The 21,386-nt window shown below is 41.8% G+C and overlaps 2 protein-coding genes across 2 annotated transcripts; both read right to left on the minus strand.

Moving 5' to 3' along the window:
- Positions 1-145: 145 nt before the first annotated feature.
- LOC115822274 (keratin, type I cytoskeletal 18) lies at positions 146-4,213 on the minus strand. The gene is given in 7 exon segments (XM_030786024.1): positions 146-380; positions 1,443-1,680; positions 2,431-2,556; positions 2,658-2,822; positions 2,910-3,066; positions 3,410-3,492; positions 3,857-4,213. Coding segments are annotated over 7 exon segments (1,308 nt in total). The 5' UTR covers positions 4,196-4,213; the 3' UTR covers positions 146-180.
- Positions 4,214-11,065: 6,852 nt separating this feature from the next.
- Positions 11,066-12,088, minus strand: gpbar1 (G protein-coupled bile acid receptor 1). The gene has a single exon (XM_030787643.1). It carries the CDS (start codon positions 12,086-12,088, stop codon positions 11,066-11,068), a length of 1,023 nt encoding a protein of 340 aa, XP_030643503.1.
- Positions 12,089-21,386: the final 9,298 nt, after the last annotated feature.

Genomic DNA, 21,386 nt, shown 5'->3' on the forward strand with positions numbered 1-21,386 from the left:
AGCTGTATCATGGAATCAGAAACACAAAGCCACAGAAAATGATGCCCAGAGGCACTTCTTTTATTGAAAAAGTGAGCCAGAGGAACAGAGGAGCGCTCTCCAGAGGAGAAAGGCCCAAAGGCGGCAGCAGAGTGCTGATGGAAAGATTGGAGGCCGAGGAATGTGGAGGGCTGTGGAAAGTCACTCCGCGGTGTCTTGCGAAGGCTCTTCATCCTCTCCTCCGACGTCTTCCTCAGTCTTTTCCTCTGGAGCTGCCGTCTCCTCCCAGTCCTCCTCTTCCTCTGGACCATGAACTGGGTTGACCTCCAGTTCGCTCCGGGAGACCACTTCCCCGTCCACCACCTCCTGACTGATGATTACGGCTTTTTTAACTTTTCGCTCTGGCACTGCAGACATGCAGAGAGAACACATTTACAGCTTGACACTTCGAGAACAAAGAGAGTGGTATCACGTTACTCTGGAGCCCCCTAAACAAAAGCAGTGCTACGAAAGAGGAATTTCCCAAATGTATCGCATTTCATTCTTTTTTTTCTAAACATTTTTTTAACTGGATATATTTTATATTTGATTAACCACCCCTCCTCTAAGACCCATCTTCCCTCTTGCCTCGGCTAAACCGTCCAGTTGTGTTCCTTACGATACAGATGGAAATTTCTCTCTGGTAACATGATTATAATGATCATTTTCGTGTGTTAGATTCTCGACCAGGTAACAACATGCTTCTTCGGGCTCAAAAACAGAAAGGTTTTTAGCATGCAGAGATGGACAGAGACAGAGTCACCGTGTTATGAGCAGCGATCACTGGAGATGTGTGTTAGGACAACGTCAGCAGTGAAATGACTGGAAAACACACCGGCTGGCTGTGGGTTAGACAACGGGGGCTGTTTTTCTAATGTGGTCACTACACAATGCAATACTCACCAGCACTTAATGCCTGCTCTAAAGAAAATTCCACTCTGTGGGAGGGAGAAAACGTAAAAAAAAACGTAAGACAGACAGAGAGAGAGAGAGATTGGGAAAGGGCGACACAATAGAGGTTCAGAGGAGAAACTGAAAAAAGAAGTTCTTTTGTGAGTTATCTAACAGGACCAGTGCTTGCTGGGACACGTTCTGCAGTCCATGGAGATATGCAGTTATCTCTATGGCTCTGTCGCCATGGAAGGCTTTGCATTGCGCACACTCTCGCTTGTGTGAAGGGCCCTCAGGGAGATGCCAATGCAAGAGAACATGACACCGCAACAACCTTGAAATGTCTGTGATGTGCGGCCATTTGACCAAACGTGTGAATGCTGATTGTATATCTCCCGAGCTAAACTTATTATGATTACCCAACACAACCGAAGACCGTTCATTGGTTGGCTTGAAGGTTGTGTGTATGCATCGATATTCTGACTACGTATCGAGAATGATTTTCTGATCTTTGTTTGTAAGCAAGCTCCCACCGTCTTACCTGTCATCAGGTGTGCTGCCGTCGTCCAGAAGGCTGTGGTAGGTGGCTATCTCACCCTCCAGTCTCACCTTGACGTTCAGCAGGGCCTGGTAATCTGCTGCCTGCCTCTCCACCTGAGCACGCACCTGCCCCAGCTCCGCCTCCAGCTGAATGATACGATTATTCAGTGTGTTCACATCCTGAGCGTAGCGATTCCCGGTCTCATCCAATGTGTCCTGCAGGGCCTCAACCTGAGACGCGACCGGAGACACGGAACATTAGGACTGAACTCTCAGAGATTAAGACTGACCCCTGGACAAAGCTAGTCCACAGCTAAAGATTTAATCTTCATCTTAAATCTTAACTACCAGTATTATCTGTGTTCTGCATGGTTTTCCATTGGCCTGGACTAATTTAGTCCACAGCCAAATGTTCTTAAATCATAACTCCTAGTATTATTAGCCAAGTTCTATGTGGTGTCCCATTATGCTGTTTCTTCAGTGGGAGAGAATTCATTTCATTCTTCAGTGCATGGTCTGTAACTTTAGACCACTTGTGCAACAACAGCAGGTGGGAGGGAACATTCTGTTCGGTAAAAATCTGTAAACACTGGCCATGGCTCTGTTTGTAATGGTGGGTGTCAGGTATTGTCTGAAATGTGATGGACAGTGTCTTTGGTCATGGCTCTGTTTGTAATGGTGGGTGTCAGGTATTGTCTGAAATGTGATGGACAGTGTCTTTGGTCATGGCTCTGTTTGTAATGGTGGGTGTCAGGTATTGTCTGAAATGTGATGGACAGTGTCTTTGGTCATGGCTCTGTTTGTAATGGTGGGTGTCAGGTATTGTCTGAAATGTGATGGACAGTGTCTTTGGTCATGGCTCTGTTTGTAATGGTGGGTGTCAGGTACTGTCTGAAATGTGATGGACAGTGTCTTTGGTCATGGCTCTGTTTGTAATGGTGGGTGTCGGGTATTGTCTGAAATGTGATGAAAAGTGTGTACCATTTTACGCAGGGACTGCAGCTCAATCTCCAGCGACTGCCTCTGTCTGCGCAGGTCATTCAGTTCAGTCTTGCTTCCCTGCAGTGCCTCTGTGTTCTGGCTCACTTCAGCCGCAATGTTATCAAACTGAAAGACAGAATGAGACGGAGCCTCGGTCAAAGGAAATGAATGGAGTGGCCGTTTGTACCGTTTATCGTTTAGCTGCATTTACCGCTGTTAGCACAGACCTTTGTTTGGTACCAGGCCTCTGTATCCGCTTGGTTCTGCTGCGCGGCCTTTTCGTACTGTAAACGGATGTTGCTTATGATTTCACTGAGGTCGGCTCCTTTAGCAGTTTCCATCTCAACTGAGACGTTGGACTCGCTGATCTGGGATCTTAAACTGGCAACGTCCTGTGAGAGAACACAAGGTTACAGGGGAAAAATGCCCTCGTGCTGTAGCTGAGTGACAGGAGATTTGGTTCTGGGTTCTAGCACTACCTCTTCATGGTTCTTCCGCAGGTACAGAAGCTCCTCCCTCAGAGCCTCAAGTTGGCTCTCGAGCTGCATGCGACTCAGATGGGTGTCGTCGATGTGTTTGCGTAAGCCTGTGATGTCCTGTTCCGTACCCACACGCATTGCCTGCTCAGTCTCAAACCTGAGAGGAGACAACCATCAGTTCACTAGGCACACAATGCTCTCATTTATATTACACTGCAGCGCATGTGGAAACAATAGAGCAGTAACATTACCGAATCTGTTGTGAACATTTTGGCATGGAGCACTGAGAAATACTGTCTCAAATCATTCACTAAATACTGTATGTACGCTGATGTCAAGTTAAAGTTCTACGGTGAAATATGCAGACTGATTGAACATTTCGTAAACTATTTGATGTGTATGGCATATCTGTACCACAACACCTACACACACACCTTTAAAAATAATATTGTTGAAATATACGTGCATAAGAAATATCATTGTGTGTATGTGCGTCTTACTTGAGCTTGAAGTCGTCAGCAGCCAGTCTGGCATTATCAATCTGCAGCAGGAGCCGCGCATTGTCCATGGTCATTTCTTTGACCTCAGAGGGAAGGATATAAAAAAAATATTTAAACTAAAAACACACGCACATACACGAATGTGCGCGCACGCACAAAAGTCTCCGGCGTTGTTAATCACAATTTCTTACCGAGAAGAACTTCTTAACACATCAAAGTATAACGCATCCAGTTTCTTCGTAAACAGTAAACTATATCGAAAGTAAACTGTACTCAAACCATCGGTAAGAATTCTAAATTGTGTCTTAAAGCGTTTTCTTCCTTTTTATAGGGGCATGAAGGACATTCTCAGTATTTATAGATTATAGATTAACTGCTCTTACAAATTATAGATATAAAATAAAGAATAAGACGATTAAATATAATTGTGTATAACATTCTGCCTACCTGTTTTCGAAGATCATCCAGTTGCTTTTCATACGCGCTCCAGTCTCTATCATTGGCAGTGCCTTTTTTCATTAATTCCTCCTTGATTTGCCGCTCCAACTTATTGTTGGACTCCTCCAGCAGCCGCACTTTTGACAAATAATCTGCCAGACGGTCGTTTAGACCCTTCATGGCCTCTTTGTCACTGGTGGGTGACATTAAAGTCATGTTATTTAGCTGGACATGGGGACGCAGTTTATCCGCAAGATCCCGGACATTTGCCACGGAGATGCGGGAGGACATACCTCCGGCCCCTCCGAACGCGCTGCCCGAGCTGAACCGTGCTGGACCACTTGGCATCGCGGTGCCAGAGGCACTTCGCGTCGAAAAACTCCTTGGAGCGACGCCGGACTTCACTACAAACGACATCTTCCAGACGTACGAAGTAACCTAAGAGGGTAGTGGGACAACTTGTACCTGCGCAGGTGTGGCATCGTGCGACCGTGATCATGCAAGCTATTTATAGGCCCACCTTTATTTACATCATCGTTTGCACAGGTTACAGAGATTGGTCAGTCTAAGCAGGATCTGCCCCCCTCCAGAAGAGTTGCGCTGAATGAATTGGCTCACGGTTAAAGGACACCTCATGGCACTGCAGGGACGCGCAAGACTCTCCAGTGTAACTAAATTCAGCAGTAGTTTATGGGAATATCACCGTACCTTTCACAGCAAGTGTTTAAACTTACCAAGGGGTCTGCCGGACGAGAAAGTGTAAGATAATATGCCAGTTAAGGTTTATTTCATATGCATATATGTTATTGTGGTTAATATTTTAATGTCACATTTTGTATTACTAAACATCATTAACGCGTTCTACATCACAAACACGCATCTTTATTCTGTTGGCAATCCTATTTAATTAATAAAAAGACTGCCACTGATAAAAACTAATGCAATTGCTTTCCAACATTTCATAATAACGGCTATGCTTTATCGGTGACGGTGAAGCACCTTACTCCCTCTAGCGGCACCTTTTTTCCAACTGAAAAAAGAAGTATCCAGTTTCATAGCACTGATAACTAATAACACTAAACACTAATAGTAAGTAACACTGCGGACACCCAGACACATTCAGACTAATAAATGCATCGTTTTTTTTTTTTTACTGTCAGTTTCTCTTGCAATAATGACTAGCCCACAGCCCACAGAGTTATAAAATGACAGGGTGTTGCTCACTTGTGGGTTATGTGAAGCAAATGCATAATTCATGAGGGGAGGGACCTAACAAACATTAAACACCTAGTTGATGCTTTCAATTCATTTCATCATGTGAGGCCTATATTTGAGAACTGTCCTCTCCAAAGTTTTAAAATATTTTTGGCAGAATATCCAGAAATTGCAACTAAAACGATCCAGCAGCACACAACCAGCCAGAAGATGGCCAAGAGAAATGCAAAACTGAAGAACAGAGTGAAAAATTCACAGGTTTCATCTACAAGGTCAGTGATTGTGTAAGAGAATAATTTTACCACAGTATGGCCTATATTTTGTTTGCCAAGAATACATAATTCAAGATCATCCTAATCATTTCAGCTAACTAAGGGGTTTGTCTCTTTACTTGGTATTGGATTTTTTTTTACTGCTATTTCCTCATTGTTTTGAGAGGACTTGTGCATTTTTGGAACGTGACAAAAACCACTGTCGATGATTCCGTGATGGGAGAGAGACTGTTTGTTTTTCAGGTCCAAAAACTGAAAGTGCTGGAGACCTGACTTAACAGTCCTACAGGACTAGAAGCTTCACAGAGCCTGCATGGAGGAGACTGTGGCAGAGCTGTGCAGTAACCTGCAGAACCAAAACAAGGAGTTGGCCTTGGACCACCAGGAGATCCAGAAGCTTTGGTTCTGACCAACTGCTGAGCGGAACCGGGGAGAGAGCGGAGTGCACGCACGTTAAGGCAGCTTTCGAGCTCATGGTTAGAGCCAGTGGATGGAGACAAATGTTTGAGATGAATTATAACAGCTACAGGGCTGCCAGTAAACAACAGGACTATAGATTAGATTTCATCAGCCTTGTTTTCTCCACACGTTCATAAAAATGAACAATGATCCACTGAGACCAGGCAGAAATGCGCCAAGAATGCACAGGAGTCTTAGCTGTTGTACACAGGCAGATAGTCCAGACTTCTTCTCTAAACACAGACCCACTGACCTGCTGGAGAGAGAGGCTCACTTTGACCATCAATCCAGAGCTTGTCTCTTCAAAGCCTCCCTGTCCCATAGTGTCTGCTTTTACTCAGGATCTGTATGCCTAGCACGCAGCTGAAGATCTTAGTATTTGAAGCGTACACTTGTGCAGATTTACATTTGGTTCCCAGAAACCATCTGAGCTCAGAGCATACCTAATGAACAGGAGAAAAAAAAAAAAAAGTAGCGTCAGCTCAGCTGTTGTATTTCTCTCAGTCAGATGTAAATGCCCGAGACCTGAGTGATTCAGTGAAGAGTGTGTTAAGTATTGAAAATGAGTTTCCCACCTGAGTGTACCACACACACTACCACACTGCATCTCTGTCTCTTAATTCTGGATGTCTCAGGTACGAGGGTGGAGGACGGAGCCTGAGAATAAGTTTACTATCGCTAAAAGGGCAGGTTAAGCGTTCATTTAAACATTTGTTGTTGTTGTTTACTTTTTTCAATTTGAAATAATAATCAACACTCAGTTTAAAGTAAAGATTTTGAAGTACTTGGTCAGTATTGAAATATTTCTGGCTCTGCCTGTTTGGAAATCACTGGCACTGCCTTACCTGTTACAACCATGGTTTCAAACCTTATAACACATTCACTGCACCTTTAATTATGCCATTACCCCATGGTGTTGACATGCACCGTTTTATCAGTACCCTCATGACACACTCACGTGTGAAATGTGTGGAGCCCCGATTACCAGTTATGGTGTTGTGGATCCCTGTTTGATTACCAGATCCTATATTGTGGATCCCTGTTTGATTACCACATCCCATATTGTGGATCCCTGTTTGGTTACCACATCCCATATTGTGGATCCCTGTTTGATTACCACATCCCATATTGTGGATCCCTGTTTGATTACCAGGTCCTATATTGTGGATCCCTGTTTGATTACCACATCCCATATTGTGAATCCCTGTTTAATTACCAGGTCCTATATTGTGGATCCCTGTTTGATTACCAGGTCCTATATTGTGGATCCCTGTTTGATTACCACATCCCATATTGCGGATCCCTGTTTGATTACCACATCCCATATTGTGGATCCCTGTTTGATTACCACATCCCATATTGTGGATCCCTGTTTGATTACCAGGTCCGATATTGTGGATCCCTGTTTGATTACCACATCCCATATTGTGGATCCCTGTTTGATTACCAGGTCCTATATTGTGAATCCCTGTTTGATTACCGGGTCCTGTATTGTGGATCCCTGTTTGATTACCACATCCCATATTGCGGATCCCTGTTTGATTACCAGGTCCCATATTGCGGATCCCTGTTTGATTACCACATCCCATATTGTGGATCCCTGTTTGATTACCACATCCCATATTGTGGATCCCTGTTTGATTACCAGGTCCGATATTGTGGATCCCTGTTTGATTACCAGATCCCATATTGCGGATCCCTGTTTGATTACCAGGTCCTATATTGTGAATCCCTGTTTGATTACCAGGTCCTATATTGTGAATCCCTGTTTGATTACCGGGTCCTGTATTGTGGATCCCTGTTTAATTACCACATCCCATATTGCGGATCCCTGTTTGATTACCAGGTCCTATTTTGTGGATCCCTGTTTGATTACCGGGTCCTGTATTGTGGATCCCTGTTTGATTACCAGATCCTGTATTGTGGACCCCTGTCTAATTAAGTTTTTGGTTGGCCTAAGTGACTGGCAGGGGGATTTGAGAGCTGTAGTGGCAAGCCCAGAATGTCTCTGTGGTTTTGGAGGTGGAGGCTTATGAGAGTGTGGACATGGCTGATGTTGTGAAACATGTAAAGGCCTGACTATGAAAGCATGCTTGACCACAGTCATGAGGTGGCTGAGCAGTGGAACAGGAAGATGATTAGCCAACTTCATATTATGATGGAAATGTAGATCTTTATTTCAAAATCGAATGTCAGAAATTTAGTTTTCTTTTATAGATTTCCTCGATTGCTCTTTTTTTCAACCTCATGATGTTACATCTGCTTTGTTTTCCTGCTACGCAGAGAGAGATGGTGTTCTACAGGAAGCAAGACAACATGAGTGGGAAGTGCTGGACACAGGGAATGAGACAGTTAATCTTCCTCACCACATACAGAGGGTGAAAAGGCACTGGCATTAGACCCAAAGGGAGTAGTTTAATATAGATCAAGATAAGCCACATAAATATAGTATGTCATCTCATTTAGACCTATTATTCTTTCTTTTTCTGTTTAACAGTCCTTACTCTGTTGGCTTTTATATTAGATTACTGTGGTTTAGTCTCTCTCTTGAGTCTGAGCCTTTGCTGTGTCTGTTTTAGTTTTATGTGGGTAATGTGGATTATATGATGCCTGAAGGGGCGAGGAAGGGACAGGGAGCTCTTGTCTGAGAGGGTCTGTGAGCTTGAGAGGGTCTGTGAGCCTAAGAGGGTCTGTGAACCTGAGGAAACTCTCATTAAGAACACTGAGATTACCACCTGCAGGATGGAGACGAAGGAGAAGAGTTGTGAATAGCAAATATTTATGTGTGAATAATTAAGCAGCTGGGCTTTTTTTTGCACTACGAAGCATTAGAGATTAAACTGTTTAAAGAACAACAAAAAAAAAGCTTGCAGAATGCATGGTCTATTTACAAAGGTTTGTTTCGCCCCAAAACATTGTATTAATTCATTTCTGTTAAAGTACAAAGAAGCCAATATCAGTACAGTCACCAAACATCCTTATCAAATGCACTATAACTAAACAACTGACTTGTGCGTCAAGCATATCTCTAAACTCTTCCTCATAATGCTTTTGCATAAAAACTTTGTGTTTATTCTGTGTGTTGCCTGTTCAATACCCTACCATTCTTTTAACATCCATTTAGCATTCATTTATCTTCCAAACATGTCGTATTAAAACAAACCTGTCTTCTCCCTCGCTTAGATTTATAAATGGCCTGCTTTACTCAGACGTAGTTAAGTACTCCAGCCAGTCTTACTCATATTGACGTTTGCCTGCAAGAACTGACCAGAACAGATAACTTTATCAACAGGAAAGTGTTGTCATCAAAACCATTTAGATCTGGAAGACTCCAGATCTTCCAGTGGATCTTTTCTCCGTTAAAGAAATATTTTAAAACCTTTTTAAATAGTTCGCTGCTGTATTTAAATGCTTTTTCCATGTCTGTGGAAAACATGTTTTTCTTTGTAGGATCTACTTGCATGTACTTATGGTAACAGTGTTAAAACAGCATGCAGAACGTACAGGACACATGAGTACTGGTATGTTGCACAACAGTACACTGACATTTCTGTGGCTTTTTTTTTTTTTTTATTTAGAAGGGTTTCAGTGCACACAGGAAAACCAAGTGTTGATCACATGGTAAGACACCCACAGGCTTATAGAAAGCACACAGTGTCATCCAGACCGACAAAGCGTCTCCCCAGTGGTCAGATATTATTTAGAAATCGTGAAGCGCAATGTGGGTTTACGGTATAAAGAGCTACTCTGAACAGCCTTATACTATGTCACATGAGGAAGAGGACAGAGGCTGAAATGGTCATTGATAAAACTGTTGATTTTTATTAACATGTATTTAAAATCAGGCTGCATAGACCAATAACGATTGTCCAATTAATGGTGTGAAAATTATATACATTTTTATGTTAATGAGTGAAAATGTTTGGAGGTTGGAGTGTGGTACCAGTATGACTCAGAAGTTTCACAAAGCAGCTTATGCAGAATGTGGAAACTAATTACACATCGATATCTTTCTTTTTCAAGCGGTGACTTTGCATCATTCATGGTCTTCGGGCCTTAAACACAACACAGTTGTCCTGTGACGAACTATAGTCCACTTGGGATTGTTAAAAAAATAAATAAAAAAAAATTGGACCAAATCTGCTAGTGGGAATCCATAAATATCCATAAATATAGTTGGAGTGGGTAGTATCACTGAAGATTTCCCATCATGATGAGTGTAGTGTAGCCAGTAACACTGCTGGAATGTAGATGGCCTAACTGACGTTAAGCAGAATGTTCTGGAAACAGCCCAGCTTTATGTCACGACCCTCTCTTCCAAGTCCCTCTCTCGTATATATTTACTGATTATTAGTCTTCCAGAAAACATTCACATTTAAACTTCTGTTTGCCACAAAGCTTTCAGGCAGTTCCTCATTAAAGAATAACACAAGTAATTTTATCCTGTGATCCATTATGCTACAGTATCTTTGACCATAGAACATTAATTCAGTTTTCTAAAGTTTTCTAACAGTTTTGTGACGTAGAAAGTTCAACATTCTAAAAAACATCTGTCCCTCTTACAGCCACGTCCTAGAAAGAGCTTGCTCTGCTGGGGTGTGTGTGACATTCATTGTCAGATAAGTTGAAAAAGCCAAAAATGTTTGTAAATATACTTAAGGATTCGGGAAATGCTTCTGCCAGTGAACACAAAGCATTTTTATTAGACCCGAGTGACTGGATAGCTCTGGAATGAGACTGTAAAAAACAGATAATGAAAAAACAGTTCTAGAAAAAGAGAAAACAGTTAAGGATTACAAACTGAATTAGGAGTCCGTGCCTTCTGTGTCTGGACGTTCTCAAAATGTTCAAATTATCGTTCCAATGTTCTATCAACAGGCGTGACGGATTATGACTCCGACGTTTTCCCTTGCCAGCAGACTAAGTCTGCCATCTCTCAGACAGCAGAACAAACATCAGAGCAGCCCACACAAAGCATGCATACAAACTTCAAGCAGGTCTTCCAACAGAGCAGCCCTCCTTAGTGTCATCTTACACAACAGCCCATTTCTGTCATCCCTCTGAGAATCAACAAGTTCGTGATCATAAAGCACCTGAAACGCTGTAAATCTGTGTGTAAAGCAATTGTCAAAATACACCACAACAGAGACCTATTTTACATAGGTCAGACTGGAAAAGTAAAGTGACGTGACAATGTAGTCGATGCAAATCCAGTGCTGGGCAGGTCTGTGAAATGAGACGCACTCACATTAAAGTCCAGACGCCTGTGTTCTCACAGTGCTGTGTCCATGGTGCTTTGCATGCATGTCCAGCGATCACGGAGCTTTGTCACCAGTTTACAGACAGGCTCAGTGTACTGCCTGTTGGCCAGTCCTAAAATCACTGGGATGATGGCCATGCTGCCGATGCCCGTGCAGGACAGGATGATATGGATGGTGGAGTCGCCGGTTCCCTCTCGCCACAGCAGGGCCACTGACACGTGCAAGTAGATGATATAAGGAACCCAACAGACCAGGAACGTGAGCGAGACGGCGGCCACGCACTTCGCGTAGCGCATGTTCAGCTGCTGCTCCCGCTCTGAGACCTGCTGGCGTTCCACGGCACGGTGAAGCTTACAGATGTTCCGCAGCTGTTTCCGAGCGATCCACAGCACCCGTCCCGTCATACCTACAATAGAGAAGATGGCTGGCAGCAGCAGCCCGTACACTTCCAGATAGATGTAGGCTTTGGGAAAGACCTTTCTGTAGGAGCACGCCTCATCGTACAGACACAGGCCCGTAGAGTTCTCCTCGGGGTCTGCCAAATGATGTAGCGTGCTGTTACAGCTTTGGTTTGACTGGTCGCCGTGGAGTTCCATCCACTCATTCCAGCCAAAGGCAGGGAGGGAGGCGTACAACAGCGGGGGCACCCAGACTGTCAGCAGGGCTAGAGGGAAGCAGCGATGGACCCAGAACTGGCTGTAGTGCAGAGGACTTACGATGCAGAGGTACCGCTCATAATGCACCATCACTAGGTTGAAGAGAAAGGAGAGGAAGAGAAAGTTGGGGAAGATATGTACGAGCAGGCAGGCATTGAAGTCCAGGTCCCTGTTGAGCACCATACGAGGAAAGAAGGGTAGAATAACTCCAGTGCACAGATCAGCCACAAGCAGACTGAGGAAGAAATAGTTTGGCGTATTGTGCAGCTGGCGGTTGCAGACAATGCCTATAATGATGAGGAGGTTGGCCATGAAGATAGCGGAGGATAAAGGAATCGTGATGGAGTAAATGAGTCTTTCTCTCTCCCGCAGGTCCATGGTGGAGCACCTCAACACATCTGCTTGCCTTAACGCTCTAAAGCAACTGCTCTGCTACTTCGGCATCTTCCATCCACCCTGTATGAACGAGGGAAAATAAGGAGAGATCTTCGTAAAGGCATTTCGATATATCGTAGATGGTTTGTTGAAACTTAAAGTAGAAAGAAGTTAAAATTTGGGAAACTGGACAGCAAAAGAAAAGGAAGTTGTAAATAAATATTTGAGTATTTGTAGAAGATAACACCAGGCATAACTAAAATCTGAAATCAGCATGTTTTTTTTTTTAACTGAGTAAAATTAAGTGCATATGTTCCGCATTCATCATTGTCATTTTTGTGGTTTCTACTCTGTCCTTATTTTAGCATCACTATCTTGAACAAACATGTGCACCTACCATTGGAAATTATGTGGGGGAAAAAAAAAAAAACACGCTCACAAATCGTATAAACAAGATTATGGTTACTTGCTACGTTCAAGGAATTATCTTAAATGAGAACAACTTTTATTATTGTTGATCTGAGCAGCACTGATGTATCTGATTTTGTTTCCTGTCCTCCTTTCACCTCAGACGTCCTTCTTGATTTGTTTATAGCGGGAAGTGGGTTACTGTTATCCATCCTTCTGAACAGTTATGCAAGCACTTCAGTTCGCACACAGACAACTTAATAAAACCTTTGCAAGTCCACATTTCAATTCTTTTTTTTTTAATCCTCAGCAGATTGCGTGGGCATCCATGTATATTAATGAACATAACCTGAAATACTTTTCTCCTGAATGACAATCAGACATCCAGAAAATTCCAGAAAATCACTAGTTTCCACTGTGAATATCATGACGTTCCTTATCACGCTACCACCGCATCCTGTAGTTAGTCCGGCTTTATTCTCGGCAGCAAATCCTCATCATGCAGTGCCAAGCAGACTTTCACTTTCACACACCACAGATTTTTAAATATGATAACTTTAAGTCACTGAGATAAATAACTGAGACATCACTGGACTGCAGTAAACTTAATGTATCTGGCAGGTCTTTCAGGCATACATGCCGTACAAGTCACAAAGAGCATTAGAACAAGTGAACAAGAAGTAATGCAGTTACACTGAGCTTACCTCTGAGATGAGGATGTGCCCGAAACCCTTTAAAAACGTTAAAAATGAATCACAGGACCTATAAGATATGTCCTAACTACAACGTCTGTCAGATCATGCCCCATAGAGCTCTTCTCTGGATCTCTCATATTAACACAAGCTTCAGTGTCTCGCCTTGTTCTGCTGTACAGACCGAATGACTGTAGATCTCTCAGGGTTGGAGAGGAGCTTGAGTATTCATAGTGTAGCAGGATGCCTCTTAAAGACACAGCAGCCGCCTTTCAGCGATAACTCAAAGGAGGAAGTTGGAAAGCATAGCCCTAACTTTAGTAACAAGAAAGCTAGACAAAAACTAACCACAGTGTATCCCTGTACACATATCTTTTCAGAATCTGACATTTTGATAATCTCGTGAAACTCGCAATTTATGACCAAAGTTGCACAGTTGTCACAGCAAATAGAAAACAGTTTAAAACAACCTGACAGACACAATAAATTACTCCATCAACGAGTAAACTTTAACAAACCTTCCTGGAGTTCCTTCCTGAATGATGTTGAGTGGTTACACAGTTTAATGAGTGGAGGGTAAAGATGTTTCATCTTGAATAAATGTATACCAGTGTTGTTCAGAGTCAAAGTCCCAGCCATCAAAATCACGTAAATAAGCACATTTTCAATCTACCAATGCCATTTTATGGAAACACTGACTAAGACCTTGGACCCAGGTTTACAGTTAGCTCCAGGCAGCCCTGTACCATTCCTACGCTTTACAAATTAACCTCAGTGACTGATTCATTACATTAACTCAGGGTGGCATTGTAGATGAGAAAAGCATCCACTGTTCTGAAAAAAAAAAGAAAGAAAGAAAGAAAGAAACCACTCATTATGAGAAATGAGTCGGCCCTTTCTCTGCTTGGGTAAGGGGCAAACGTATCTATCACCCCCTGTCTCAATTGCACACAAGCTTCCCTGCAGTGGACCTCTTCCATAGATTTCAATATATCACCCTGGTCAATTCACCCTATTGCTATGCCTGAGGAAAAAATAAAACAAAAAAAAAACTTCAAAGCACTTATGGTGGAATGCTTTGTTTGTGAACGAAGCAGACCTACGCACAAACAGATATACACAGGACAATGGTTACGTCATTAGCGATAGAGCTATTGTCCTTTGTGAGACTGGTTTGTCTCAGTGGTAGCGGCACGGACAGGAAGTGGTCACTCCACACTAGATGTACACTCTACCCACTTCCTGTCAGATGGAGGGGCGAAGCAGAGCATCAGAGATGGAAGACATTAATCATTCTACGATGGGCAACATCCGCATGTACACAACCTGGACCTGAGCCCAGTTTCCAACTGCCTGTCCCACTGTTTTATTTAACCAAAAATTTCAAATTCATCCGTCACTGGCCATCGATCAAGGTTGAAAAAAAAGTTTTTTCTTCATTTTCTGTCGAATAATGCTCTGTGATGGAAAATGAATATAGATAAAATTGTCATGGTTACAGTTTTCTGCGGCATCAAACCCTTAGGAAGCCCTATCTCTTAGGAAGCCCCTGTTGCTTAAAAGCATACCAGTCCTGTCAGTTTAATACCAGTTCTCTGATTTCAGTACCAGCCCTGTCAGTTTAATACCAGTTCTCTGATTTCAGTACCAGTCCTGTCAGTTTAATACCGGTTCTCTGATTTCAGTACCGGTCCTGTCAGTTTAATACCAGTTCTCTGATTTCAGTACCAGTCCTGTGAGTTAAATACCAGTCCTGTGAGTTTAACACCAGTTCTCTGATTTCAGCACCAGTCCTGTGAGTTAAATACAAGTTCTCTGGTTTTAATACCAGTCCTGTGAGCCTTAAGAAGTATGTTGTTTTTTTTGTTTTTTTTTCTCTTGGAAGATAATAAGCGTATAACCTTTCGAATTACAGTCTCGTTGAAGGAAAACATACCGTCAATTTTCCTCAAGATTGTTTGGTTTTGGTGAACTATTACCCGCTTACATTAACTGTTCAGCTCATTATAAGACAAAAGCTTATCAGAGTCAGGAGAAAAACATTCTGATAAGTTCTTCTTTAGTTTAGAAGGAGTCAAACCCAGAGACGTGTATGTTTTGGTACAGACTGCTGATTAATTCAGGAACTGAAAATATAGGATAGAAACCGATGGCTTTGAGTAACTCTACGCACTTCTTATCAGTGTGCTCTGTTTAAAAAGGTTACAGTTTACAGCTTTGTTTATTTTTAACAGGCATTTTTATCAAGGACAATTTACAAGAAGTGAATTCACATTGAGATTGTCTGATGAAGTTTAACCGTCATGATAAAAGAGCTGCGTTTTAAGCTTTATAAACATCTGGCCAGTTTTGCCATCTTGTTAAACATGATATTAGCTTCTGGCTACATCAGAGAGAGGACTAATCCAATGCAAATGCTTAAAAGAACTATAAAGTGTGTTAAGTGTTTGCACCTCAGTTTTAAATATGCCAAATATCACATACACACGCACTAACGGCAGGAAGTGGAGTAAAGGCTCACTTCTTCATCGCAATCATAGAGCAGCCAAATGACTTAACTGTCCAGGTGGCACAGGTTTATTTCCTGGTAACGAAATATATAGGCCATTAGTATAAAACCGCCATCTGATGCTAATCCAGACTCCCTCATTATGACAACTTCACAACAGACACAAAAACATCTTGTGGAGATTTGATTCGCTACATCACAATCATTTCCACTATTATCAATCATTGGGGTTATCCCAAATTTCCCTCGGGATTAATAATCTATCTATCTATCTATCTATCTATCTATCTATCTATCTATCTATCTATCTATCTATCTATCTAAATTACCCATTGCAATTAAGTAAAATTTACATAGAATCAAGGATAAAAGACGTATATGTTCATGTTTTCCTCCAAATCAGCCATCTCAAAAATTAGAAATGTAAAAAAGACTTTGGGAATACTATATTTTCTTGCGATATCTCAATTCCATATACAATTCTTCAAAATATCATAAACTGTGTTATGCCTTGCAGAACAAAGGCAACACTTACTGTTAAGAGATAATAAAGCTCCACTCAAAATGTCATTACCTGCTGCAGTGAGCTGACTTGGCTTTACAGTCAGTTTATTACTTTAAGTTAGGTGATATTGCACAGTTAATGACCGCTACAACAGTATATGCCAAACTAGCAAACAGAAAACATTTCCTGACTGCTTGGTTTGTTAAACTAGCTTGACATGTCAAAATGTGAATGATGACGCATCACGCACTGCAACATGTGTGCATAGACCACATAGGCTACTGTTTATAGAAATGAATCAACATGCACGCACGCACGCACACGCACACACACACACACACACACACACACACACACACACACACACACAATTACACAAAGAAATTCTTACAGTTTGTATGTGCTAATAGCACCAAAACCAAATGTATGTGTTAAAGGGTCTGGGTTCACAGCACGCATGTCACCTCTTTTATGCCCTCTTGTATCCATCTGTATCTACCAGTGTTAATTTCAGTGATACATTTTGTCGCTTATTCCCATTTTATTCACTGAAGTTAGCTTGTGCAGACTGATCGCGCATAAGAACGTGTCTGCAGTTAGCCTTCTCCTCACATCTTAAAGGGCTTGGGTGTATGGACCGGACACAAAGAGGAAGATCAAAGGTGAACACATGGCCTTCTCCACTTTAATGTGATCAAGTAGTGAATGTGCTAAATAGCGCCATTTCTAAAAGATCAAGTAGATTTTACTGAGAGGCATATACCCGCTGGCTGTCAGTAAGCAGCTTCACTCTCATCGTTGTTGTTTGTATAATATCTCTATTAAAATTCTGTAAAAGGAAGACGGTTCTTTTTTTCCTCCTTAGATCCGAAACCTAAAACTGATTAAAAGCAGACAGCTACTTGTGTAAAGACATTGTCAGTTATGTCAGCTAATACATAATTGTTTAACTAAAAATCTACTGTCAAAACTGTCAACAGGCCATGTAAAAATCCTTAGAATCATATTTGTTACAACATTAGCTTAGCAAGTTCTTCAGTTTCAGTGACCTAGTTCCTAGTTTGCTAGCTTCAGAACATATTATGCTACTAACATATATTCCATTGTATAACTTTTTGAATCAGCACATACAGGGTTAAACTGCAGCCATGGCAATTAGTATAGCAGATACATGAATGGAAACATGGACACTAAATAACTTCAAAACACAACATTATGCTATCTACCCTCTAAGCACTAATCATAGTACTACACTGTGGATAAATTATGTCTTATAGTTTTAACCACAATGAGGAGTGTACTTGTCTTCTCATATTGTTGGAGATGTTGATCGATTATGATTAATTAGACCATACTACTTGTTACTGTGGCACACACTAGTGGACCATATGAAACACAGCTTCCGAAAGAACTCAATGTATATTAGGGCTGACCGACTAATCGATTTCAAATCGCCATCGCCATTTGAAACGTTGCGATTAGCAAATCGCAAAAGGCTACGATTTAGGATCTGCTGCGCGCCTGGCCCAGGGTGTAAACTGTCGTGTCACTGGTTTTACAAATTCATGCCGTCCTCGTTGTGTGATAGTTATGTTAACCAATCAGAAGTGCTGTGCTATTCGCGTACCAGTCATGCTCACCAATTAGAAATGACCCAAAGCGACTGCGTATACGCCCATCAACAACAAACACGTGAAACTCAAAGGATATTCGTGGTGCGGAAAATGGCCTCCGAATGATTCGGAGGCAACGTTGGACAATTGGAAAAAAAAAAAAAAAAATTAAAAAATATTATTACTTTGTTTATGTAACTTAACACAGTCACAGCTTTTGTGATAACTGTTCTATATTCTATGCCAGTTAAGTAAGGGATAACGTACAGCGAGCCGGTCATTATTGCGAGATATAAAGACATAAAAAAATTTACACAAAATATTGATTCAAAAAATGTTTTATTGCTTCCGCTAAAAAAAAAAAAAAAGTCCTTTATAGATCAGAACTGTGTCTATAGCAACGGTCTGTTTATTCATAGCCGTCGTCTGGTAATCAGAAATAACAGAGCGTAAAATGCGGTAATTGACCAATCAGAAGCAGCTGGTTAGTAAAACTGATCTGCCACATGTGGCAGAATCATGCCTCGCACAGTGGAACTGTGAAATAACAGCTCGCATTTCAACTTCTAATCGGTACAGTAATGCCCAGTGTGAAGCATTACACGTGCTACAGATCGTTATTCTTTCCTTAAACCATGGAAGGTCAATGACTGACAGTTTGTCCTTGATTCATAGATTGAGTTCGCCTTGCTGTTCAACCAAAAGTTAACTACAACTCAGCTATTTGACAATTTTTTTTCGCTCGCTTGCCTTGTGTTATGGACAGTATGAGGCTGTGAATGTAATAAACACACCACAAATACTTAACACCTTTACACGGTTTACCTCTGCACTGATTAACCGTTTCGCTGCCTACCAACTCTCTCATTCACCCTCGGAATTTGTCAAAACTAGAGAGCCGCACGTGAACGAAATTCTGTGCCCATACCATGGTGTACATTTCATTACAGTTCTCATTTCCCGGTCTAAATATTTTCGATTTTGTCCCCCTTCCGATTACCGCAGAACACCGCGATGTAACGGCTGCACTCACTCCCTTGCCTATGTCAGACAACTTTGATCAAAATGACCAAAATCACCCCTGCCACTGTTCCATTTAAAGTCCAGACCAACTGTCCACCTTAAGCCTCTCCATGATTGTCTGAGGACAATGACCATGTGCTGCTTAAGACGATACTGCTTCACATACCACACCGCCAAGTAGTGTTGGAGAAAGAACGAATAATGATGCAGTCTACCTTGCAGAAGCGATTCATGATTCACATGGCTAACTGATGTAGAAAATGCTGTGATTTTGATGAGTCTTTTCACTACCCTTACCGTGGTATACATTTTATTACCGTTCCAATGCAAATACCATAAAACTCGCCCCGACTACTGCTCTCACCGCGGGAACATTTTTAATTTTTTCCCTTATACCCGTGGATTACTGCGGTTGTTCCCATCCAGTACAACCTTGTGATGCTTCGGTGTTTTGGAACTGTTTGTTATCTCCTCGAATATTATAAGACGTCGCAGAGATGTGCATGGGATGAAGGCAGAATACTCACTTTCCCCCCTAGTTAATTCACCTGGATAGTCGTAGTTCAATGTGTTACGCCTGTGTAGGGAGGAGAGGTCCAGCATCGCAGTAAACAGCTTTTATAACTACATTCCCATTTCTTCAGACGGTATCTTTTGAAGTAATGGGCAAAATTCAGCCTCCACCTTCAAACAAACAAACAAACAAAAAAACACACACACTTATCTTCTTCCAGGTACACTGTTCTGACCTTGTCAGCACCAATGGAAATTTGTCACCATAATCATATTTATACTAAGGTATTTAAATCGGTTCTGGTGAATTATTATAAGATTTTGTTGATGATAACAGGAAGCGTTAGTTTTGCCTGTTTGAAGCTCCATTGGTTTAATGATGTCCCAGGATTTTAACGAGCACCAAGGATGCCAATGTAATAAAAATTCTTATTGCTTTTGAATTGTCCATACAGATGGCCTGGATGCGTATAGACATGTCCTTATTAGAAGGATAATGATGTGGCAAAGTGATTACCTTGATTTAAGCCCAAACACTGTTAAAATATTTCTGCAAGACATTATATCTTTCTGGACAGTATACAGTGCTGACCTCTCCACATGTGGACATGAACAACAATCCTCACAGTGAAAGGGCGTGTTAGACTTACGTAGCGGTACAAGAAGGAGGAAATATAGGTTGTTTAGTTGACAAGGAAGCATCTGTGAACTGTTATTAAGACCACAGCCTGGGTGAGATGCTTGTCTCTTTGTGGTGCTTTGGTCATTTGTCTTGCTCTAAACCTATCTACTGGGGCAGGAAGAATTTAATGAGATACTGAATGAGCTGTTGAAGGCATGTGCTGGATCAATACAATGATTTATGTCAGATTCTTGAGCTCAGGGTTTCTTTTTGCTGTGGGTCAAGAAAACATGAGAAAAAAAAAATACAATGAATAATTCCTGTGACACAGTGACTGGACCTAGCTTATGTTATTACCATCAGTGAGGGCAGGGAATAAGGTCTCTGTCAGCTGGACCATCCCAGCAAACGGGAGCATTTTGTGTCCCAGGACTTGACCAGAGATGTATACTGTTGTCAGTGACATCACGGGGGAAAGCTGCTTTGATGATGTGTGGAGATGGTGGAGCTCTGCCAGCAGGGGGAACTCTTGCATCTGGACATCGGAGACTCCGCTCGAGCATCACACATCTCTGACTGAGGCTTCCAGCAATACTCGACACGTAAGTCCAACTCCAATCTTCTTCACCATGATTAACAGCATCATCATCGTTTTCATTTCTGTGTGGAGTGATGACATTATCTGTGTGTCATTTTGGCATGTTCATGTTAGAGGTTTACCTCCCACCAAACAATGCTTGCCTGTGATGTCTGTATTAGCTGCCATTGTGTTTAAATTGAAAAGTCATGTGTTGGGCTCCTGTTCTCCTCCCCCTCACTTAGAGACCTGTATAGCTGCCACAGATCTCCTGCATTTGGCCAGAGAGTGATGCTGTTTCCATGACAACTGGCCCCGTAGGACAGACTGCAGCCACTGTCTTGTTTAATAGGGAGAATGAGGGTGGGGAGAGCAAACAGTTGGCATGAACTTATATTGGTGTCGTTTGTTATGATCTTCCACCTTAAGCAAAGCTCTTCCCTGCCGTACATTGTTCTGTTAAAACTATATTTGTAGAGAAAAGAAATCTAGTAAACAAAGGAGAGACGTGTTGTTATCTGTGCACTTCGTTGTCTCAGCTAAGAGCAATACCCATAGGTGTTTAATAATGATCAATAATATGTAAACGTAATGTAAATGTAAATGTAAATGAAACATAATATCATTCACTGTACGTTCAGAGTGTGAACTGTTGCACTTGTGATTAGCAACATTGAGATAATGAACACCAAAGTGGCGAATTGCGAAAGGAAACATGGATGAAAAAAATGTGTGGTTTTCCTGTTATTTCAGTTAACAGGATTAGCATTTAAGCCGAATAACATTCGGCATTTAGAAACTCCCCTTTGTTTTTTGTCGAGGGTTGAGAGATAAGTGAA

This window comes from Chanos chanos, chromosome 10 (assembly GCF_902362185.1).
Source record: "Chanos chanos chromosome 10, fChaCha1.1, whole genome shotgun sequence".
Classification (NCBI taxonomy): Eukaryota; Metazoa; Chordata; class Actinopteri; order Gonorynchiformes; family Chanidae; genus Chanos; species Chanos chanos.

Excerpts from the sequence above, each read along its gene's own strand:
- gpbar1 (XM_030787643.1), bottom strand. The coding sequence starts at position 12,088 with ATGGACCTGCGGGAGAGAGAAAGACTCATTTACTCCATCACGATTCCT.